Raw genomic sequence first — 24,558 nt, 5'->3', positions numbered from 1 at the left:
TTGACCGATCTTATGCACTAGGTTCTCGACGAACACGCACTGCCCTTACACCTACATCTCACCCTTGCTCTGAGTCAGTACGAGCAGCACGCTAGAACACGCTTTGAGTGTTCGTGCCAGGCATGCACACCTTCTTTTCCGGTTACGCATTTTAACTCGGCCGGGGGTGGTACATTACGTAGGGTTTGATGTAAGTATAAGCGCCTAACCATTTATAGTGTGCCTAACAACTTTTATTAAAGCAAAAACTGTTTTATTTGTAGTTTGAATTCAAAAACTAGTTGTAATTTTACTGTGTATTGTTTTCTCCTGAAATATTTTCTGTTGTCGAGTCGTGTTTATCTGTTGCTATTTCTTCTGTCGCGGTGTTTTGTTACAATATTTTGGTCCTAAGCATTTTAAAAAAAGTTTTTCAAAAGTATAATAGTAATATTTGTGTTAATCCTTTAATCATTCCATAAATTGAGTAAGGGCTCGAACCTCACTTGCTTAAGAAAAAGGTGAAGTTTCAAAACAATGGACAGTGAAAGAAATATACTATGTAACGAATCAATAATAAAAGAAAGATAATAATTTATGAAGTAGATAAAGAAATTAACAATAGTTAATAAATAGAGGTAACAAACAAGCTTAGATTTATTGAGGGCAACTTACAGGGAAGATGAGAAATTATTCAAATAGATAAATAAAGAAAGGCACAAAATTGACATCGCTGCCAAATTAAGGGAAAGAAGATAGTTTGTTACAGCAGCATCAATTGGTAAAATAGAGTGAAAAAGCGTTGAGAAATAAGAGAATCAAATAAGTAAAATCGAAATCAAATGGAGGATAGTAAACAGAAGCCGCGTTAGCAAATCAGTGAAACAAAATAAACAGAAGATAGGTGGTAGCTGAGAATAAAGAGAAGAGAAACCCCGTTGTGCGATGTTTCAGGTACATCCACAGCAGTTGACTCAACATACTGCGAATCAAAACAATACCGTCTACAATCACAAATTACTTCCCTTTTCCACATTGACGCGCCCCTTTCTTTTAGCCGCCTCTACTCTGACCCTCGCTGGTCAAAGGTTTACGAGTCGTTTCCACAGGCCACCAGCTAGGTTACACCTTGTCATCATGATGACTAAACCAAGCCAACGTGGAGGTAAGAAAATAGGACACTTGCAAGGAACCAGAGCCATGCTGTTTTGTCCAAACAGCACTACGGATGTAGTTGGGCTCCTCCCGGGATGTTCCTCGCCTGGGTGTTGTCAACCGACGAGTATCATCAGTACCATGCACCCTTGGCCTGCAGAAATATTTAAATTCCGAATTACAAAAATATTTAAAACACTTACGCTCTTCTCAAATGTCATTATCGTGTGGAACTGGCTCCATATACACAAAAATGGCTTATATAAGCGTAGGATAACATGTCTACAAAGTTTCATTGAAATCGGAGAGGGTCGAGAAAAAAGTACCTGAAAAATTCCTGTTTTGGGCTGGAATTGCTCTAGAATAAAATTGAAAATCCCCGCCGAATCTCAAAACGCAGAATCTTGAAATTATCAGGACATATTTAATTTTTAGGCCGAAATGGGGTAAAAAAAGAAGGTGTCTTTATAGTTGTCGGCCACTGTTGCTAGTTCCAACGGTTCTAACCAGCAACCTCTGGATTGTAAGTCCAGTGCGCTGTCCGATTGATCCACATGGGCGGGACCGAAATGAAGTGAACGAGAGTGAAAAAAAACTGACAATAATCATAAAAATCTAAATTTTCTAAATCTGAAATCTTGGTAATTTTGGAAACAAAAAATAAAAATATAGAAAAACAAATAAATTGAAGAAAATAATAAAGGAAATTTCAACCATTTTTTATGTCTGAAATTTTGAAATTCAAAATAAAAAATATCTAGAATTGAATAATAATATTAAAGTAATTAGAAATTCAAAAGCTAAAAAACGGAATCTCAATCTGGACTACAAATCTAGCAAAACAATGTAATTGTGCCAGTCTTAAGGAGTCATTACACTACCGCAAACAAACAAACAAACAAACTCGTACTTTTGAACAGTTTGCCAGTTTGTCTGCTTTGTTTGTTTGCCTGGATTTGTTTGTACAAATGTCAGCCTGCATACATTTTGCCTTGTTTGCGAGTTTGACAAACTGTCAAACACGAAAAAATGCGAATTTGTTTGTTTGCATGCGTTAGTGTAATGGCTCCTTCACTTTTGCCGAAAAATCTATACCTTTCAAAGTCTTATCACTGTCATTCCGGTTACTGTATTCGCTTCGAAAAAAATACGGTGTTTTGTGAACATTTCAGTACTTTACACTTAAAACTCTAGTGTAATGAAAATTTAAGCAAAATATCGTGTCTTTTGTTAACCATTTGCAACAACCAATAACTTTATCTTAATTGCAGTACGATAAAACTAACAACGTTGAAATTTTGATACCCCATCGAAAAAAAAAGATCACAAATATTCAAATTTAAGAAGAAAAATACAAGATAAGTCATGTAGAATAAAAGTTGCTTAGGTTGAGCTCATGTTTAAGAACATTTCTATTAGTTTTGTGCTAACAGATTGTAGTCACTGTTTGAAATGTTGAGTCGAACTTTTCAATCTAACGTTGAACTTGTAAATAGTTATTCTAATAGGAATTTTATGCTGTAGACCCAAAATTATCATCAAATCAGCCTTTGGAATGTAGATTCAATAAGTCGTGAAAAGCTGACTCACTTCTTTGTTAGTTCTCAGGCAAAATTTGGGGCCAGATTTTCATTAGGGGAACGAGTTTGTACAAAAAGCATTATCGACATGCACCATTTTTGATGAAACTTTCAGCGTTGCTTTCATCCAAAATTTCTCCAAATAAAGAAAGTACAACCAATAAGTCGACAACGAAAACAGATTGTTACAAAGCGGTGGAAATGATCGAGAAAAAGCAAATAAAACACAACCTATGACTGTAATAATGTCCTTGCTTAACCGGGGAGCAACATGTATTATTCTGTAATTATTATTTTTTACGCGGAAAGAGGGGGCCGTACGGAGTCAAAACTACACAAAAGAACATAACAGAACAAGAAAAATACGCTTAAAGTGTTTAAAATTATAAAAAAAAAAATCGTATCGTCGTTCTCTCTGCGCGCTGGCTTCGCGCCCAGTCTCTCTCTCGCGCGCGTTCACGGGTTCACTATTCGCTCAAGTCTCTCATTTCTTAGTGGGTGGCACTGGGACGCGCTTCTTCCTGGATCTCTAGCCGCGCACTAGTTATAAAGCCTGGAACGATTTGAGGTACGCCTCGTGCAGCTTCCGCACAAAGTCCGGATCGTGCTTGATGAGATAGCTGATGGCCTGGATGAGCTGGGCCTGGGTCAGCGGTTCGACGGAGGGGGCCGTCGCCATCGGGAAGAATCCGGGTGGCATTGACGCGGCTGCCGCCGCCGCGTGGTGATTGTTGTTGGCGCTGTTGGACTTGACCAGCAGTTCGGTGACGGAGGTGCCGTTGTTGTTGTTGGCGCCGAAAAGGTCGGTTAGGTTTTTGGACCCGGGCGTGAACATGGTCGGCGGCATGAGGGCCGGTTTGGTGGCGCTGCCACCACCGGAGTTTGGAGTGGAGTTGAGCGGTGCAATGTTGTTGCTCGCGTTGAGAGAGTTGTTCATCGGGTCGGATTTCTTGAGTAGTTCGTGCAGCGGTTGCTGGTGTTGCTGTTGATGTTGGCGGGATTCGAGCTCGCTGATTTCGATGGGCTTTGTTTTAAGCATCGGTTGATTGTTGTTCCGGACCGCGGCCAGGTTGGTGGAACTAAGGAACGTTGCCAGCGGGGACGTGCCGAGCTCTTGGGATGGCGCCGGTCCGCTACTGATGGGAATGCCCATCAACTTGAAGCTGTTCTCCAGATCGCTGACCTCGGGCGTTAGCTTGCCGGTCACGATGGCGGAATCCTTCTGCGGCGTCGTAGCCCGATGCTGCTTCTCGATCTGCTCGAGCGTGTGCACTGGGTTGGACATCAGCGTCTGGAACAGGGGAACTTCCGAGGCGGCCGGTTGCTTTGCGGCTGCGAAGAAATTGACCACACTCTGCGGTGTGTCCAGCTGCTGCTGGGGCGCCGGCTGAACGATGTTGATCGCCGCGGACAGGTTGCGACTCGGAACAGGCTCCTGCTGCTGTTGTTGCTGTTGGGGCTGCTGCTGGGAAGGTGGCTGCTTCCCGGTGCTGTTGTTAAAGTCCTCCTGGGCCCTTGTCAGCATGGTGAAGATGTCCACGTTTTTACCTGCAACAAAGGGAGAATCAAATTGTATTTTCCTGTCAATTTACCCCGTTCACAATCCAAAAATCCTACCCGCGACATTCCCGTTCGCACCGGTCTTTCCCATGTCTAGTCCCGGAACGGCACTCGTCACGACTTTCTTCACGTCACCCGGTCCTGCTCCTCCGCTACCGATGTTGTTGTTGCACTCGGCCACCAGCTTCGAGATTATGTCCCGGATCCGGTCGCACTCGCTGTTGTTGTAGAACCAGAAGCCCCGGATTCGTGACCGCTCGTTACGGTACAGCAGGAACGGCGGCTGGGACTGCAGCTCGATCTGGCCGTTGATGGGCTCGACCAGCGAGTTCGTGTTGAGCCGGTTGTTGATGAAGATGCTGTGGTACGGTTCCGCGTTCCGGCTGTAGATGAAGAGCGCCCCCTCAATGTCCGTCTTTTCCCACTCGTTTTCCGCGGTGTTGAACGTGTAGAACGCGACGTGGGCCGACGAGTTGATGATGTCCTTGGCGTACGGGTCCGAGCGTTGGATGGCTACCAGGTTCATACGCAGTTCGGTCTGATCGGCCATCGGGAAAAAAGCGATCCGTCCGTGTCCGCGAAAAAGAAACCCTCGACTGCTTCTTCTTCCACTTTTGATTTTTCCTTCACCCCCCTGCAGGTTCCTTTTGTCTTTCGAGCTTCAAACAACCTGCAAAAACACACTTTTCACGCACCGCGCAACCCCGCAGAACCTGTGTCCACCGGGAAGGGGTCTTCCTCGACAGCTAAGCTTGAAGAAAGAAACACCTTTTTTCCGAGATTTTTCTCGGGCACGCACAAAATGTTGCAATCCACGCAAACCGCGACCGCTGGCGAATGAAAACGATGATGGCTCTCTTTTTTTTGCGGACCAACGAACGAACGACGGCGGCGGCGACGGTGACAGATGTGTCAAACGCGCGGGCATGCAGGGATGGCAAATGTTTTTGCGCGTTGATGGAAATTTAATTCGAGCATATCAAAATGTCTGCATGCTTTGGAAATATTTTATAAATAGGGATTTTTGCAATATTTGGTGTAGGGGAACACCATCTAATTCCAGCGTGCCTCTATTGTTGGCAGGTCAAAACTTTGACATTCAATTGAAGCTAATTAAAAGCGTTTTCAACTGAAATCGAGTGATAAATAGCTCAATAAGAAGTGAGCAAGCCAAAGAGCAAGCACGTTTCTATCAAAAGTTATGCAAAATTATTTGTTTAAATAGTGAAAATCAGCAAATTGGATGGAGTTGGGAGCGAGTGCTTAACCTGCCAAACATACGAAAATTTCCCCTGCCTTTTTTTAACGCGATTGATGTTTCTGGTTCTGCCAGAATCCTGCTAGAACGAGGGAACCTTTATGAACACATGACTGGGGGGATTCTTTCATAGTTCCGATCAAATTGCTGATTTTAATTATTTAACCAACTTATTTAGTAAAACTTTGGATAGAACCTTGCTTGCTCACATCCCACTGAGCTATTTATCAGTTGATTTGAGTTGAAAGCGCCTACTAAATTCTATAATTGAACGTCAAAGAGCTGATATGCCAACATTAGAAGCACGATGGAATTACATGCTGTTCCCCTACTAACTTTTCCTGACATTATCGAATGACGAAATGGCCTACTTTTCATCTCCACTGAATCAAATTTTTACCATAGGGCTTTTGTTAATTTGATTTGGTTAACCGCGGTGGATTTTCTTGAAATAATTCGAACTGTCAAAAATCCACCAAAGGATCTACCGGTGGATACTTTTCTACCACAGTTTTTTGTGTGATCAATGAAATATTTCGTCGGGGGGTCCAGAGCAACTTTTTATTTGAAGATTTTTTTTTTCTATTTGAAAAGATTTTTCTTCAGAAAAGTGTCTCAAGAGACTTTAACTTACATATTTGATTAATAATTGACCTAAAATCAAGTTTCCAAACCAAATTTATCAAATGTCTATAGACTTTCTTTGAAATAACCCCGAGAATAACCCTATAATCCAAGGTGGACACCTCAACACGACCGAAAAAAAAATCTTTTTTCATACAATTTGTCATGAAAATACAGCAACAGATTGCCCGGCTCTGCCATATAACACTATGACATTCTAAAACATTTTCGAATCAATCACAGTATAGAGAACAGTTTTCTGAACAACTTCCATAAAAATATATTTTTGGGGATCTTTTGGGTAATAAATAGTTTTATAATGAATTACTCTAAGTTTAGCAGTGTTTTATGCTCGATTTTGTTTCCGGGCAATCTGTTGCTGTATATTCATGACAAATATTTAGTATAAAAAAAAAATAATTCGGTCGTATTGAAACGTCCAGCTTGGATAATGGGGTTATTTGAAAAAATCTGGTAAATTTGGTTGAGATTTTTTTTCTGAGGTAAACTATTGATCAAATATGAATTTAAAGTCTTTTCAGGCATATTCATGAGAAATTAGATCAATTTGAACATGAACCCATCGATTTTCAACGACTTTTCTGAAGAAAAATCATATAAAATCGAAAAAAAAAATAAAGTTATAAAATGGCGAAATATTTTGCCACAACCCGCAAAATATCGAGAAAAAGCCCTTATTTCATGGTGCCAAATATAAGACTTCCCGATTTTTTTATCTTAATGTTCTCGGAAGATTAAAAAAGTGTCCACGTGGTTAAAAATTTCAAGGGTTGGTATGAGCACGAAATGGAGCCAGTTCGTTGTATCCTTGCCGAAATATAGCTATTTCAACATTGCTTTTACCAAATCGGCTAAAAATTTTTGTGTAGCCTGATTTCGTATGCATGACGATTCAAAACGTTTATTTAAAAAAAGTTAAAAATACTCTTCTGTTTTTCTGGATCATTTTTGAAAGGATTTAGTGAATATTCGGAAATATGAAATTTTGAGATTATCTACGTGAATATGACATTTTGAGATTATCTACGTGCTTAGCTACACATTAGCCGTTTTTTGAGCTTATTTTTTGAAATTTGGGTTGAAATTGATTCCATTTTTTATCAAATTAGGGGAAAATGGGGCAAGTGTAACAAGCTAAGGAAATGCTCGTTATAACCCATTAAAACGTTAAAAAATCTTTCGGAATTTTTATAATCATCTTATTCCATGTCTTGACTGAGACTTTGATAGAACAAGTTTTTAAAAAATCCTGTTTTTCAATGTAAAAAAATGATTTTAAATTTTTTGATTTTCCGTACGTTCTACTCAACTAGTGGGGCAAGACGAACAACCCGTTGGGGCAATTTGCTAACAATTGAACTTTTATCACTTAGATACATCAGATTAAAATGTATTTGAAAGGTTTCTTCCATTTTAAGATTGAATAATAATGTTTTACTAAAAAAATTATCGTTTTTACGAAAAAAAATATTACTTTGATGATAAATCGACGGTAACATTTCAAAAGGCATCATGTACATTTTGGCACTTTTTGGGTTATTGTATATTCTGAAAGTACTTCTAATAAGCTACCTCTTCACCAAAAATGAGCAAAAGTTACTTCAGTAAAGTCTGTTTAATCATGATTTTAAATAAAGTAACATAAACAAAATCTCTGCCATCAGCAGTCCCTGTTTATATAGCCCTGTCAACCTGTCAAACAAAAGGCTACATAAACCTCGTGACGAAAAAAAAGCAACATGAAAAAAGCGCCATGTACATTCGGCGAAGAAAAACGAATCATAACAAAGCGCCCTCCTAAGTGACAGCAGGGTGATATCAACGTTGGTGATTTCAAAAGAAGTTATGTTTGTTTTTCTCAAATAAAATTACGGAAATAATGTTTTATTGAATATGGATGATCAAGTATCAAAAAAAGTAACGTTTTTCATCGTTTGTTATCATTAGAACATCTTATTTTGCTTTTATATAAAAATGGGAATTGAAAATGGATGCTCAACATTCAAATGCGTTTTTCTCAAAACGCATGGTTAGTACATGATGCTTTTTGAAATGTTGGCATCGAAATAGTAAATTTTCATAATATCACTATATTTTGTATGGTCATTTTTTAACAATTTTTTATCAGTTTTTAAGTACTTTCATGTATTTATTTTCCAATAAAATATGTTGTTGCAACAATTCGTAATTTTTTCCATACTAAAAATCCATATGGTACACTTGCCCCACCTGAACAAGATTTTTTAAAAGCTCTCAACAAAAATAACCAAAAGTTAAATCATACTTTGTAATAGGTGCATGTAATTGGTAGGCACACTACTGATCTATGAAAAATAGCATTTTGATAAAATGAGCCTTAAAACGAACCCTAAGCCTTATTTTGTACTTTCCAAATATTATAAGAAAACAAAGGTTTTGAAAAAAAAACTTCATTAAATCTTATACCCCGTATCGTTTTGGCGGTTATGTGGTAGTAGAATCAGCTAATTGCATTGCTAGCAACAATTCTAGAGTTTGTTTTGAAAAGGTCCTATAAACCAAATTTAGAATTTTTGCTTTTTTGGTGTTTTTAGAACCGCATTGAGTCAGGGATATTCAAAAACACCCAAAAAGTAAAAATTGAAAATTTGGTTTATTGGACCTTTTTTTAAAAAAAAAAAACTTTGGAATTCCTCATACTGGAAATCCGGAGTTTTTTTTTTTGAAAAGGTTCAATAAACCAAATCTCCAGTTTTTTTGCTTTTTGGGTGTTTTTGAAACCGCCTTGAGTCATGGGTATTAAAAAACACGAAAAACGCAAAAACTGAAAATTTTGTTCATTGGTCCTTTTCGAAAAAAAAACTCCAGAAATAATCAAAATTGTAAAAATTACGGCCGTACGAGCGATTGTTCCTCTTGCCCCACCTTCCCCTAATCATAAAAGTCAAAGTAGTTATGTCACAGACATAACCGGAATGGCGTAGACTACGTAAAGTTTTGATATGTGAACCATTGCCTAATTTTGATGAATTAGCTAGACACTTGAAATACATTAACGGAATAAGATCGTGAATGCGATCGGTAAATTCAGTCGGACCGTGTACGTACCGGTTGTTGAAACAGAATTTATATACGATTCGAATTGACTTTTACTAGAAAGAGATGGCAAATCTAATGCGAACAAAACCGCAGCTACCATGTAAACATACTTTGAATGTGTTGATAAATCTTTGACTAGACAACTTCGAATGGAGGAAGGAAAGAGAAGAACGAAAAACGATTTTTTCGCGAACCGAGTGAATGTTTGGTAGCAGAATGAGGGGGAGGGCAGCCTCAGAAAGCTGTGCAATCCATCACCCCCGAAGTAAATCGTGTCAATTCAATTAGAGGGAAGGAAGATATAAGCGTTTGACGGATGACGCAGTATTCCAGGGCCTTCGGCCCGGGTTTTTAGGAGTTGGGGGCGAGAGCAGCCTCAGAAAGCTGTGCAGACCGTCGCCCCCGAAAACCAAAATTTGTTCCTGAAATTTAAACTGTAATTATTCATTGCGCTGCCTCGCCCCGGGTGGGACGAGGGATGGGAAGTGAGGGAACTCCGAAGAGTTGGAAAGTTTAACAACTAGAATATGGAAGTTTCACAACCACGGCTTGACCCACGAGAGGCAACTTTTCGGCGAGAAGGAGCAAGCGCACGCCCCATCTTGTTGCTGCCTCGTCCCGGGTGGGACGATCCAAACGGTCCGGCCATCGAGAGGCAACTGGCTGACGGTGACGACGAGAAGGCGATGCGCACTTCTTTTGCAGTTCTGGTCCCTCTATCTCCTGCTGCTGCTGCTCTGGTCTCTCTCCTGCTGCTGCTGCTCTGGGCTGAGCTTTCCTGCTGCTGCTGCCGGTCCGACGTCTGAGACGTGAATGATAGAATGGGCTGAGCGCGCGTTCTTAAATATGATTCCGGTCTGCTACTTCCCCTCCTTTTTCGCGACCGACACTCGGTGGCGTTGCTCGGATGATTTTCCCCTCAAAATAGGTACTTGACATTCCCGTCCGTGAGTGGGAAGCGCTCATTTTGCTTGCAAAATCTCTGCTTTTTGAAAACATTTTAAAACATTCAATTGTTTCAATAGTAAAACTATTTTGCCAACAATGAAAGTTTTATAGCAAATTGCTGAATAATTTTCGAATCGAATGGAACCAAAATCGTGCCGATTCGATTTGAGGGAAGGAAGACATAAGCGATTGACGGATGACGCAATATTCCAGGGCCTTCGGCCCGGGTTTTTTGGAATGACACCCCAGTACCTTCGACAAAGACGTAAGTCTACGTCAAAAAAAAACTTTCTCACTGTGCTCCCTCACCGTGGACCGCACGCACCATTATCGCGTTCACGCGCATATACGTATCTTCACAGAACCCCGCGGGTGTGCGTGGTTCACCAATGTGGGTGCGCGCGTGTATGTCTTGGGTGAAAAGTTGCTATCTTTGCTCTACCTGGTGGTCGTCGGTCAGTCGAAGAGAAAGCGGAGACGGGAGTGATTGTGTTGTGTCTCGACAGCAGCTGATACAGTTTGTTTTACTCTTTGCGTGATAGCGGGGCCGGAAGCGACGTTCTAGATATTTAAATTTGGGGTAGAATTGTGTAGTTGTAGTCTGGACGGTAGGATGTCCACGGAGAAGCGCCGCGAACCGCGTGAGGTAAGTGAGGCGTAGCACGGTAATTGGGCCTGCTGCGGTCTGGAAAGTTCAGAGGTTTTGATGACGTCGCAAGAAAAGTGAAGGAAAAGCTTGCACAGCACAAACTCGTCAATTGCACAACCGGCCTACTATGGAAACTGGTGCATTGACACTAGCGTCGCGTCGCCAATTGAATAATTTCAAGTGATTCGTACCGAGTACGTACTGAGAGTTGACTTTGCTTATTCGTATTTTCTTCAGAAACGCAACAAATCGAACCAGATTATGCGGGACGTACTGTACAGCGTGCTGTTCAACATATTTGCGATCATTCACCTGCTGGTGGACAAGGTCTTGGATGTGTTCTTCAAGTGGTTCTGGGGTCCGGAGCGGGCGCGTTGTCCGCCGCTGCAGCGCAAGCAGGTCATCGTGACGTACAGCGTCCAGCAGCTGGCTCAAATGATCCGAACCAAGGAGATTAGCTGCTACGAAGTCGTCAGCGCGTACATCGATCGCCTGAACGAGGTCAATCCGATCTTGAACGCCGTCGTCGATGGTCCGTTCGTGGAAGCGCTCGAGGAAGCCAAAACCATTGACGACCGCATTCGGCGCGGGGACATCTCCGAAAACGAGTTCGCCGAAAAGCCCTTCCTGGGGATTCCCTTCACCACCAAGGACAGCACCGCCGTCAAGGACAAGCTGCACACGCTGGGACTCACGTCCCGCCGCACCGTCAAGGCCAAAGAGGACGCCGAGTGTATCCGGCTGATGAAGGAGGCCGGTGCGATCATCATCGCTACGACCAACGTGCCGGAAGTGAACCGATGGTAAGCCATTTTTTCTCCCTTTCAACCTAAAACACATAATCTGATAACGTTCCTTGTCGACAGGCAAGAAACGCGCAACAACCTGATTGGCCAAACGAACAACCCGTACGACAGCCGCCGCACCGTGGGAGGATCTAGCGGAGGCGAGGGAGCGCTCATCGCGGCCTGCGGAACCGCCTTCGGAATAGGTCTAAAACTTTTTTCTCTCGCTAACTAAGTGTTTGTACTTCACTCAACTATCTCTATCTAGTCTTGTTTTAATTTATTCGTATTTTCTATTTCTTATTTCGGTGCTGGGATACATCTCATACTTTTCTATCTTATCATTATAATCGCTTTTGATACTTTTCTCACGTTCAGTCTATCTTTGTTTAAACATTCGTAGAAGAGCCGTCCTCTGCATTTAAAGTCATCACATTTTAGTAGGTTACTTTTGCGTTTGTTATAAAATACTGAAAGTAAATGCATTTTTAATGTACACGCGTTTTCGTTTCATTGCAATATAGGAAATGGGAAAGCATCGACGTCATCTGGCTATTAGTATTTTAGTCCCTCTTTTTATTTGGTTGAAACTTTTTCCATACATTATTCACGATCAAAGGCACTTTACGGAATTTATTTATAAGGCGGCGAGCAGTGCATTGAGCCTTAAAAAAATTAGTTTTTTTTTTAGATATTTACTTCACCTTGCAAAAGAGGTTTTTTTTTACGTTGGTCCAGCTGAATTTTACGCTAAACCTGCGATTTTTTTTATAGAAATAACGCAAGGAAGTAACGTTATATTTCGCTGATGCGCAGTTTTTTTTTTGCTGGTGATGGATCCTCTTTTCGTGTGCAGATTTTACCAAAACTTTTTGAACATTTTCAACTTTTTGGGTTTGTGATACTCCATCACTTGAACTGGACTTAATGCTGACATTGTCGTTTTAACGATTTTAAGAAGGTATCTAAATTACCTCCAATGTCCATATTACCCCAAATTCCCCTAGGCATTTTTGTTGTTGTTTTTTTAACACTGGAACACTCAACGCATTTCAAACATACAGGGACGCCCAAGCCTAAAAAAAGTTGGAACGGTAACTGCAACTCGCTGGTTGGTCAAATTGAGTTCTGCAAAGTTCACACAACAGAATCGTTCCAATTGGTTGAGTAACTGTTATGCCCTAGAACCAGCGAGTTGAAGTTACCGATCCAACTTCTTTGAGGGGTTAAGAGTTGGAATGTTAATTGTTCATTTTTGCTATTTTAAAATATTTTATGAAGTTGTTCAATTTGCTTCGATTTAAGGGGTTACATACATGTAGAAAAACACACAATTTCAAACATCAGAAAATTTATTAAAAATACTTTAAAAATGATTTGCAATCACTCCTGAAAGTTTCATAAAGATATTTTATGATTAAACTGAGTAAGAGACGATGACCTTAAACAAAGCAAGCAAAGCAAACTGTCAAACTTTCTGAAAGTTTTTCTCTAAACATCAAGTTAATTTACGGGTGCCACGATATCTTTAGATGGGATGGACCAAATTGGCTGACGCTTTGGGTTGAAGGCTCTCAAGAAATATCCCGTGGGCATGACGGAGCTTAAAAAAATACAAAATCAAAAAAAAATCGATGTTTTTTATATGAAAAACAGCAATATTTTTATATTTAAAAAAACTTTTTGGAAATCGACCTTCTTTATGCACACAGAACCGGTTTAACGAATCTCCAAAACAAATTGAAACTAAAACTGCAAATACCTATATCTCGGCAATGATACAACCAAATGTCTCCTAATTCTTTTTGTTGATAGATGAAAATGTATATTTTAATGCCTTGAAATCACTGATTTTTTTGCGATTTACAAGTATGTTACCCCCTATAGATATAATGACCTGAAAAACGGATATGGCCCTAAAACAGTAATTTCTGACCATATCAAATATAAGGTTTGAATTAACAAATTTGAAAATGTTTTTTAAATAGCAGCATCACTACCCAATAGAATTTACCAAACTTGTGCCTTGCGCAAGTAACATTTTTAAACCAACTAGCCACCACCTAGTTTTATTGAGGTTTTATGGTAGCATCTTATAATTGCATTTAAGTTTTTTGTTGGCATTCACAGCAACCAATAAGCATGGGCTGATTTAGAGGTTCTAAGAAGGTTTTATGCCTCGGGCATAAAACCTGGTTCCAATAAAAACCAAAAGGCTTTCAATAAGGTTTTATGAAAGTTTTAAGAGAGTCTTTAAAAACCAGATGGCAATGCCATGCCTAATGGTTTTATCTCATGCTTCTTTAAAACCAAAGGTGTTGTAGGCAGTGTTGCGTTCCTCACGCGCTCACGCGCTCGTGAGCGCTCACTTTTCGCTCATTCGTGAGGAGGAGCGCTGCGCGAGCTAGCTCACGTTTGCCCGCGCTCACGTTTGCTCCGATTTTTTCAGCTCGCGTTTGCTCCACGCTCGCGCTCGCGCTCATATTTCGCTCACGGAGCGCTCATTTTGGACGTGTCGCTAATCATTTAACGTTTTTGAGAAAATTTTTATTTCAATTCTAGATGAATTTTTTGCTTGAGGTGCAGTAGGGCTGAGGACATATGATTTTGTGAACAAATTTTATGATATATGAATTGGAATAGCTTATTTTCATCAACCTTGTTTTAAAATAAAAGGTTGGATTTGCAAGAGTCAAATCATTTTTTAGACATACAGTTGAATTTTAGAATTTAAAAGCCTTATTGTAGCAGAGAGGTAAGGGGGGAGGGATATAGACGCCTAAATAAAAGGGCCTGTAAACATTAGAAAAAACTTATAAAACAATGAATTGATTCAAGAGGATTTATGCATTGGTAAGTTCGATTCAATGTTAAATGCTACGTTGATTAAAATATAACATTAAACTGTTTTATGTACCGTCAGTGGGGGTGACATTGGGTCTGGGGGGTGAGATTGGGTCAAATTGATTTTTTACGGATTTTACCATTCCTCAGATTCTTCTCAATGAAACTGGATTCTGCTAAAAAGGTTGTGTAGGGGACATCTTAAGATGACTTCGCTGAAAAAATCTCGTTCCTAGAACAAATCCGGTTATTTTGGCAGCTGTCTAAAATTGAGGTACGTTTTTGGCCAAAAATGACCTCTCGAAAAATCATTTTTCTAATATTTTTGTTGGGATTGCTCAAAAACTACCCAAATGTTTGAAAATCTCCACTTCAAACATTGTCAATACGATTCCTTCGAACAAGAAACACTGTTGGATGACTTGTTTTTACCATATCGTTGTATTTGAGCATCATTTTAGTTCAAACTATTGGCATTAAAGGTAGTGTTCATCAAAATTTCCCATATTTTGGGAAAATGTTAGTAAACTATCTAAGAACAAATCTACGTTGAAAGATTTTCGATGTTATTTAAACTGTTTTTGTTATTAAGAAATTACAAGAGGTGAATCGTTTTTTGGCCCATAGTCACCCCCACTGACGGTACCTAATCAGTGTTTTGACTACATTTCCAGATTGCGGGTCAGAATTAGCTACTATTAAAAAAAAGTTATTCCGTTTATTAAATCTTTAAATGATTCAGTGATAAGAAATGGATGATCATTTCTATAAGGTTAGTCTTTATTTGGTAGACGTTTCAGAAAATAGGGTAACATTTTTGAAACAGTTCTATTTTTAAATATTAGCCTAAAAATTGCTAATGGTTGAAATAACCCTTTTGACTCAAATCAAATAAATTGTCAATATTTTTCACCACAAAAAGGTTGGCTCTTCTTCCAACAAGTGGATTTTATTCAACATTTCCGCAACCAAACCTCTGAAAATATTCAATTACAAGTTATATATGATTTTTTGAACATGAATGATTGTAACTGTTTAAAAGATTATTCAAAATAATCAAAACATACATAAATTGTCATTTTTTTTGTACATAACAGCAATACAATATGGTCAAATATGGATTTGATTTGTGAACAAATAGTGCATCTCTTCACGTCAATGAATGTTTACATTATGAATTAAGTTTTTTGTTAATTGTTCGAAAAATGTCTAGATTTTAAATAGAACGTAAATTTCGGTTCGCTGACCAAATCCACTTCATTGCATACTTTTGTTTGTTCGACCACTTTCTTGTTTGTTTTTGCTGCCTGTGCTGAGATAGTTCTGGAAACTTCGTTTCAAACAGGCAGATGCTTCAACAGGAAAAAAACAACTACCTACTTTGGCTCACCAGCTCACGTGAGCGCAAAACGCTCCGGTGAGCGTGAGCGAGCACGAGCTACCTGATAAAAACTCACGCTCCAGCTGGAGCGAGCAAGCCTTCCGTGAGCGCTCGCTCATTCGCAACCCTGGTCGTAGGTGTCAAATGCCATTAGGCACGCAAAAAGCTTACTTAAAACCATAAGCTCTTTAAAAAGCATTAAACGCGGCCAAATAGTAATGCATAAATATGGCGCCAAACGCGTGATCTGATTGAATGTGGTTGACCGACATCTAGGTAGAAAAAGCTGAAAAAGCAATGAATTTTATCAGAATTTGATGAAAACACACATAACCATAAACCAGTAAAACCATCGACGTAAAAAAATGTGTTTTAATTTTTTTCAACAAATTTCTAAAACATTTTTGCCTTCCTCACCTCATTTGATCCGTCTTGGGATCCCACAAGACTCTAGTTAATATTATGAAGTTTAGAAAAGTATTTCAAAAGTTATGCTAAAAAACCATTTGTCTTTAGTTTGAAATATTGCAAAAAGGGTGGTTTTGTAACAAAACCTGCCATGCTATATATTTTTAGAAAGTTATTTGAAAGACCTTTCTAACGCGTTCAAAAGATTGGAGATCTGACAACCCCATCAAAAGTTATGAGCACTTAAGTGTTACTTATACACTTTTATTAGGCCGGATCTCAAATATTTTGATGAAAAAGTTGTCCGGATCTGTAATGCGACCCATCGTTCTGGTCTGGTAACCCTATCAATAGCTATAAGTACTTAAGTTTTTTTTAATAAACTTTTTTTGAGGTCGGCTCTCAGATATTTTGATAAAAATATGCGAGGAAGGCACCAACCACCATAGGTGGATTAATTAACTTTTTTTTTAGGAAAAATTACAATTGCAAAAGAATATTTTTTGATGAAGCGAGTTGATTTTTTGTCTCTATCTCGCTAACATTTATCGATGAAATTTCAACCGAGAGAAATAATCTTTCAAATTATTATAATTACCTCCAATATATATTTTTTCAACATCGCCATTTTTGCAAACCATCTTCATCTTCATTATATCATTATTCATTAGGAAAGACAAAGGCTAATTTTTCGTCAGAATAAAATCTGTCTAGCAAAAGACGTTTGAAGACGTATGAAATGTCAATAGACTCAATAGAGTTATCTAAGCCCGATCTCACGCACACTAGCACGCCATTTGTTTTGCTGGCCGGTACAAAATTTAACCTCAATCTTTTTCGTGTACGTACACGCAATACATGCGCACGTAGATAACTCTATAGAGAGATCTACGTGCACATGTATAGAGTTATCTACGTGCGCATGTATTGCGTGTACATACACGAAAAAGATTGAGGTTAAATTTTGTACCGGCCAGCAAAACAAATGGCGTGCTAGTGTGCGTGAGATCGGGCTTAGATAACTCTATTTTCCATAACTCCTAACTTGGTTTCAACAAAGCTTTTATTAAGGCTTTAAGGAGGTTGTTAGGATTCAATTTTAAAACCTTGGTTTGATAGCGGTTGTGACAGCTTTGATAAAGCCTAAAATGTTACTTGGGTAGCCATTTTGCCATTTTTGTCTGCAACTTTGCCGAGGACACCAAATAGTTTCAGAAAATCCGTGCTCAAGATACAGATTTTTGAATGGACCAAAAAATATATGGAGACTTGTTTGAGAGAACTCAGTTGAAAACATTTTTTTTTTTATGATTTCATGATGAAATATTCAAACAAATCCATATAACATATCTGTTGGAGATGATCAAGCAACCTATGGATTTGTAATTGTTAGTTTGTTACCTGGCAGCTCAATAAATTTTCATTCTGTTCTAAACCGTAACCCACGCTAGACGTGTTATTTCCACCTCTGCCCCAAGAGGTTATGGGCCCAGAGTGGGTTCCGGAACGCTGAAGAACTCAAAGAATTTTCTCGAAGAAGTTTTCACTTTTCAAACTGAAGAATTTCATGAACAAGTAGGAAAATCGGAAGATGCCTAACGGAGACGGAAGCGGTGCTGGTGCTCAAGGTGCTGTCCAACCTGAGGCTCGTGGCCAGAACTACGGAGCCGGGGGCCATCCGCCGATCGAGCGGCTGGTCGGACGTGACAACTGGCGGACGTGGAGGTTCGCAGTTCGCACGTACCTGGAGATAGAGGACCTGTGGGACGTGATTGAACCAGCTCAAGGCGCGGCCGTCGACGCGAAGAAGGACCGGATCGCTCGAGGGAAAATTATTTTCTTCCTCGATCCGTCGATTTTCCACCACGCGGAGAACGCGAGGACTGCCAAGGAGTTGTGGACGAAGCTGTGCGGCCTGTACGAGGACACTGGACTAACCCGTCAGTGGGCGCTCCTGCACAAGCTCATCACGACGAACCTGGCGAGCAGTGGGTCCATGGAGGCATACGTGAACCGGATGACGACTACAGCGAATCAGCTCATCGGAATCGGCTTCCCGCTGGACGAGAAATGGATCGGCATGATGCTGCTGGCGGGACTACCGCTGGACTATCGTCCGATGGTCATGGGGCTCGAGAATTCCGGGATCGCAATCACTGGTGACGCCATCAAAACCAAATTGCTCCAGGAAGACGACCTTTCCGTGGAACCAGCCGGAGGACAAGCGTACGTGTCCAAGGGACGCTACAAGGACAACAAGCAGGGTAAGTCTCAACCGAGTGCTGCTCCAAGCAAATCGAAGGGATCGAAGTGTCACCGCTGCGGCAAAGCTGGCCATTTCGCCAGGGACTGCACAGCCAAGGAACCAGTGCGCAACGACCGCGACGGCAAGAAGAAAGCTTTCTGTGCCGTGCTCTCGGTGCTGGATTCGGACGACGCCAACGATTGGTACTTCGATTCGGGAGCTGTGAAGCACTTGACCAGGAACGAGGCGCTGCTGGAGAATCCCCGAACGACGTCTGGAAGCATAATTGCGGCGAACAACCAGGCGATGAAGATTGTTGCTGAGGGAACTATGACGTTGCAGCCGACGTGCTACGACGACACCATCGAGGTCGAGAACGTTGAACTGGTACCGGAGTTGGCGGTCAATCTACTCTCCGTCGGGAAGATCGTGGATCAAGGCCATACCGTCGTGTTCAACAAAGATGGATGTGAGGTGATCGATGCAGACAACAGTGTGTTCGCAACTGGGAGCAGATTGAACGGGCTGTTCAAGTTGGACCAGATCAAGCCGAGAGCGCTGGCGTGCTCTTCCCGCGAAACTGCTGAGCTGTGGCACAAGCGTTTGGGACACATGTGCATGAAGAACCTGATCAAGTTGAGGAACGGTCTCGTCAACGGAATCAAGTTTGAAGGCAACGACTGTGGCAGAGGCTGCATTGTCTGTGCAGAAGGTAAGCAGACGCGATTGCCATTCAGCCGCGCAGGGACCCGTGCGGCTGGAATCCTGGACCTGGTGCACTCCGATATCTGCGGTCCAATGGAAGAGAAGTCGTTGGGTGGCTGTCGCTACTATCTTAGCTTCACCGACGACAAGACGCGCAAGATTTTCGTCTACTTTCTGCGAACCAAGTCCAAAGAAGAGGTTCTGCAGTGCTTCAAGGATTTCCTTGTGACTGCTGAGTGGCAAACGGGCCGCAAGCTGAAGGTGATTCGGACGGACAACGGCCTGGAGTACACGAATCGGCTGTTCCAGGACTACCTGTCGGGGATGGGGATCCGTCACCAAACCACCGTGGAGTACACCCCTGAGCAGAACGGACTCGGAGAAAGGGTCAACCGGACTGCTGTGGAACGCGCTCGGTGTATGCTGTTCGAAGCTGATCTGCCAAAACCGTTTTGGGCAGAGGCTGTGGCTGCTGCGATCTACTTGATCAACAGGTCGCCGACGAAGGGCATCGAGATGACTCCGGAGGAAGCGTGGTCAGGTCGCAAGCCGGACTTGTCACACGTACGAGTGTTCGGCACGACCGCGATGGTCCACGTACCGAAGCAGAAGCGCCGCAAGTGGGACAAGAAAGCCGTGGAATGCATCCTCACCGGCTACGAAGAGGACACCAAGGCGTACCGCTTGTACGACAACAAGACGAAGTCAATCATCGACAGCCGAGACGTGACGTTCGTTTCGGAAGGAGTGGTCAAACGTGGAGTGACCGCTGAACCGAGGGCTAGTGGACCGGAGCGGACATGTGTGCGGCTGGACTTTTGGGAGTACGTGCCAGCCGATGCCGTTCAGGAGGTTATTCCACCGGAAGCCGCGGAACCACAAGAGGAGCCTGACGAAGAACCTGAAGATGCATTTGAGTCGGCCGAGAGCAGCGACGACGACGTGTCCTTTGCTGAAGATGACCCGTTGCCCGCGCTCCCGCCACAATCATCTTCAGAACCACCCAAAGAGGGGTTGAGGCTCAGTGGTAGGGAGCGCTTTCTTCCAGGCAAGTATAAAGATTTTAAACTTGGGAACAAAGGCCTACCCGTGACGAAATTTGCAGATAAGACGACGACGATGACCAACGCAGCCGCGAGGCCCGAGGATCCTGCCGCTGCGCCCCCGTCGTGCTCTTATCAAAGATCAGTTGCCGATGTCGGCCAACAACGATTGATGCTTTGCGATAGGGGGCGCCCGCCCCAAGGCAAGTATTCTGACAACCATGATGAATCACCCGATACTGGTATCGACACTCCACAGCCGCTTCTGGATGATCCGTTCACGCACCAACAAGCCCTGGCTCGGGACGACGCTGAACAATGGAAACAGGCCATGAAGGATGAGTACGAAGCCCTCATCTCGAACGGAACGTGGGAGTTGTGCGATCTACCTGAAGGACGTTCGGCGATCAAGTGCAAGTGGGTGTACAAGACCAAGCTGGACGTGAACGGGGACATCGACCGGTACAAAGCGAGGCTGGTCATCAAAGGATACTCGCAGCGAAAGGGGGTAGACTACGAAGAGACCTACGCCCCGGTCGTTCGCTATAGTTCGCTGCGATATCTCTTCGCGCTGGCTGCCCGTCTGGACATGAAGGTCGACCAGATGGACGCAATTACGGCCTTCCTGCAAGGAGAACTGTCGGAGGAGATCTACATGGAGCAACCCCCTTGCTTCGTGGACGGCAAGAAGCGGTCCAAGGTCTGCCGACTCAAGAAGGCGCTGTACGGGCTGAAGCAATCCAGTCGTGTCTGGAACAAGAAGCTGGATGCTGCCCTGAGGAAGTTCGACCTGGTATGCACCGATTACGACCCGTGTGTGTACACCAAGGTGCGCGGCGACAAGATGCTGTTCGTCGCTGTGTACGTCGATGATGTCCTGATCTTCTCGAACTGTGACCGCTGGAAGACGGAGATCAAGGCCCAACTCAGCCGGGAGTTCAAGATGAAGGACATCGGACCTGCGAAGTACGTTCTAGGAATCCGGGTGAGCCGGAGCAAGGACAAGATTGCCCTGGACCAGGAGAAGTACGTGGAAGCGATCCTGAGTCGGTTCCAGATGACGGACTGCAAGCCCGTCAGTACGCCCATGAACGTGAGCGAGAAGTTGACACGCGACGCGTGCCCGTCGACTGACCAAGAGAAGGAGAGGATGAAGTCCGTGCCGTACCAAGAAGCCGTTGGGTGCTTGATGTACTTGGCCCAGAGCACCAGACCGGACATCTGCTACGCTGTCAACATCCTCAGCCGCTTCAACTCGAACCCAGGTGAGAAGCACTGGTGTGGTGTGAAGCATCTGTTCCGCTACCTGCGCGGGACCTCGAAGTTTCGTCTGACCTACAAGAAAGGAGGAGCTTCGAAGATCGAAGGTTTTTCGGACGCCGACTGGGCTGCTGATCTGGAGGACCGGAAGTCGATCACGGGGTACGTGTTCACCGCCCAAGGTGGAGCCGTGTCCTGGAGCTGCAAGAGGCAACAAACCGTTGCACTCTCGACCTGCGAGGCCGAATACATGGCGTTGTCGGCTGCGGTGCAGGAGGCGCTCTGGTGGCGCCGGTTGCTGGGACGTATCGAGTCGGAGGAGGCGATTACGATCCACTGCGACAACCAAAGTGCGATCGCGGTCGCACGGAATGGTGGCTATCATCCGAGGACGAAGCACATCGACATACGACACCATTTCATCCGGGACGCACTGGAGAAAGGCGAGGTTGTTGTGGACTACGTTCGGAGCGAGGAGCAAACAGCGGATGGTCTAACCAAACCGCTGTGCCGTACGAAGATGGAGATCTGCCGAGATCAACTTGGTCTGCAGCATCCCTAGGTTGAGGAGGAGTGTTGGAGATGATCAAGCAACCTATGGATTTGTAATTGTTAGTTTGTTACCTGGCAGCTCAATAAATTTTCATTCTGTTCTAAACCGTAACCCACGCTAGACGTGTTATTTCCACCTCTGCCCCAAGAATATCCAAAAATGATGAATATCCATCAACAGGATTTTGAAAAAATACACTCAACCCCCGGTGGTTGGTCACTTTTTCGTTTGACACTTTTTTAGTTTGTACCCCGTTGTTTGGTCAAAGTCAAACTAAAAAGTGACGAACTGTCACTTTTTACACGGCGCTCACGTACACTATCAAAACAAACGTTTGGTAGTGTGTGTAAACTCCGTGTAAAAGAAGTGTCAAACTAAAAAGTGACCCAGTTCGTTTGACAACAGTTGGTGTCAAACCATCAGGGTTTGAGTGAAATAGTATCGGAATCCAGTACATCGATTAAACATAAAGAACCATGCGTCCCCAGCAAACTGTACTTGGAACTCATTTCGATGGAGAAGCATGGTACTTTTAGTTCAATTGATATAAAGGAGAAAAACTCGGAACTTAACCTCAAAGGTAAATAAACCAGTGTTCCCGCGAACACGCGTTCAGTGTGATCGAACACCATAATCATGTGTAAAGGCTTACTAGTAAACCTAAACGCACACATGAACCTCGGATTTTGAACCTAAAGTTTGTACTCGGTATATCTCGCGTACAAAACGCCGTGCGGGCGACGACTCACACAAGAGACAAAAATAGTTCCCTCACGCTCTCTCTGCTGTACAGTGGTATAGAGCTATCTTAGCCCGATCTCACACACACTAGCAGACCATTTGTTTTGCTGGCTGGTACAAAATTTAACCTCAATCTTTTTCGTGTACGTACACGCAATACATGCGCACGTAGATAACTCTATTTCATTCTCAGCTGCACTCACACTACCACTGTTTGTGGCAGAGAGAGTGAGAAGCAGTCATTTTTCGTCTCTTTTAGTGATATTCGCTTGCACGGCGTTGTACCCGAGGATTGCACCCCGTGTTTACACCGCGTACAAACCTTGAGTGCGCCGTTCGAGTAGAACTCGAACATGGTGGCCTTGTGTGTTTGAGGTTCGCCTGCACTGAAAACTTTACACTTCCAACAATGGGTCGCATAATTGATCCGATTTTCATCAAAATGTCTTAGGTTCGGCTTAAAAAAAGTGGTAGAGTTATCAGATCTTCATTCTTTTTCTTCTTCCCGGTCCAGGTACCGACATCGGTGGCTCCATCCGGATGCCGGCGTTCTACTGTGGCATCTACGGCCACAAACCCACTTCCGGGGTGGTCAACATGCGCGGTTGCACGTTCCGCACGGGGCGCGAAACCTCCACGATGGTTGTGGCCGGCCCGATGACCCGTTACGCGTCGGACATGCGTCCCATCATGAAGGTGAGTTGGCTGATTTATGTTTTAGTTTGGTAGTTTGAGGAGTTTAATTTGATGTTTCTTTTGCAGACCTTGGTTGGTCCGAAGGGATCGGCGGCGCTCAAGCTGGACGAGAAGACCGACCTGAAGAAGTTGCGGTACTTTTACGCCACCAGTTCCGGAGACATCAAGTGCAGTCCGGTTCACTCGCAGCTGCAGCGTGTGATGACCCGCATGGTGGACTACTTTGGCGATTTGGCGCCGGCCGGCGTGGAGAAGGTGACCCTGTCCGGATCGGAACACACGAGCAAGATGTGGCGCTACTGGATGACCCAGGAACCGGCCAACTTCAACAACATGCTCGGCAATGGAAAGCAGCTGAATCCGTTTGTGGAGTTGGCCAAGAAGCTGACCGGAAGTTGTGAGTTCACGCTGGCATCGGTTTACTCGCTGATCGACAGCGTTTTGCCGCCGGAAAATGCCGACAAGATCAAGGAGATAACCCGCCAGTGTGACCAGGAGTTGACCGAGCTGCTCGGCGATGACGGAATACTGTTCTATCCCAGTACGACTCACTCGGCGCCGTACCACTATTCGGCGTTCGTGAACGTGTACAACTTTGGCTATTGGTGCCTGTTCAACGTGCTGCACATGCCGGCCACCCAGGTTCCGCTGGGACTCGACCCGGACGGTTTGCCGCTGGGAATTCAGGTGGTGGCCGGTCGGAACCGCGACAGGCACTGTCTAGCCGTGGCAGAGGAGATCGAGCGTGTCTTCAACGGACGCATTTCGCCGTTCATCATCGACTGAAGAGATTTGTGTTCGTTTTTTTTTTCGTTGTCGTGTAACTTTGGAGATTATTTCTAACATAACTAGTTGTACTGGTGCATTGTGGTAGGTTTTACGACTTGAGGCTGTATGGTGCAGTATTCATTAACAAATAAATATATTTATTATTAAAGAGGTTTAGAAATAGCATTTGTTGTAATCCGACTAGTTAATCCTAAAAAAAAACTTCTTGGGCAAAAAAAAAAGATCTGATGAAGCACGGAATAATCCAAATCGGTTA

General features: G+C 43.1%; 2 protein-coding genes across 2 annotated transcripts; one reads left to right on the top strand and one right to left on the bottom strand.

Annotated features, from left to right (window-relative positions):
• Positions 1 to 2,948: 2,948 nt before the first annotated feature.
• LOC120416316 (mRNA-decapping enzyme 1B) lies at positions 2,949 to 5,153 on the bottom strand. Its single transcript, XM_039578039.2, has 2 exons — positions 4,332 to 5,153; positions 2,949 to 4,262 (listed from the first exon to the last, which is right to left on the bottom strand). Exons 1-2 carry the CDS (start codon positions 4,822 to 4,824, stop codon positions 3,259 to 3,261), a joined length of 1,497 nt encoding a protein of 498 aa, XP_039433973.1. The 5' UTR covers positions 4,825 to 5,153; the 3' UTR covers positions 2,949 to 3,258.
• Positions 5,154 to 10,624: 5,471 nt separating this feature from the next.
• LOC120416308 (fatty-acid amide hydrolase 2) lies at positions 10,625 to 24,453 on the top strand. The gene is made up of 5 exons (XM_039578030.2): positions 10,625 to 10,849; positions 11,090 to 11,655; positions 11,719 to 11,843; positions 23,332 to 23,513; positions 23,580 to 24,453. The coding sequence occupies exons 1-5, from the start codon at positions 10,817 to 10,819 to the stop codon at positions 24,297 to 24,299; spliced, it is 1,626 nt and encodes a 541-aa protein (XP_039433964.1). The 5' UTR covers positions 10,625 to 10,816; the 3' UTR covers positions 24,300 to 24,453.
• The last annotated feature ends 105 nt before the right edge of the window (positions 24,454 to 24,558 follow it).

The sequence above is a fragment of the Culex pipiens genome, chromosome 2 (genome assembly GCF_016801865.2).
Source record: "Culex pipiens pallens isolate TS chromosome 2, TS_CPP_V2, whole genome shotgun sequence".
Taxonomy (NCBI): domain Eukaryota; kingdom Metazoa; phylum Arthropoda; class Insecta; order Diptera; family Culicidae; genus Culex; species Culex pipiens.
This window is presented reverse-complemented; position numbering and strand designations above follow the sequence as displayed.

Excerpts from the sequence above, each read along its gene's own strand:
- LOC120416316 (XM_039578039.2), bottom strand. The coding sequence starts at position 4,824 with ATGGCCGATCAGACCGAACTGCGTATGAACCTGGTAGCCATCCAACGC. Across the intron at positions 4,263-4,331 it reads TGCGAACGGGAATGTCGCGG|GTAAAAACGTGGACATCTTC; the intron begins GTAGGATTTTTG and ends CCTTTGTTGCAG.
- LOC120416308 (XM_039578030.2), top strand. The coding sequence starts at position 10,817 with ATGTCCACGGAGAAGCGCCGCGAACCGCGTGAG. Across the intron at positions 11,844-23,331 it reads CGGAACCGCCTTCGGAATAG|GTACCGACATCGGTGGCTCC; the intron begins GTCTAAAACTTT and ends TTCCCGGTCCAG. Across the intron at positions 23,514-23,579 it reads ACATGCGTCCCATCATGAAG|ACCTTGGTTGGTCCGAAGGG; the intron begins GTGAGTTGGCTG and ends TTTCTTTTGCAG.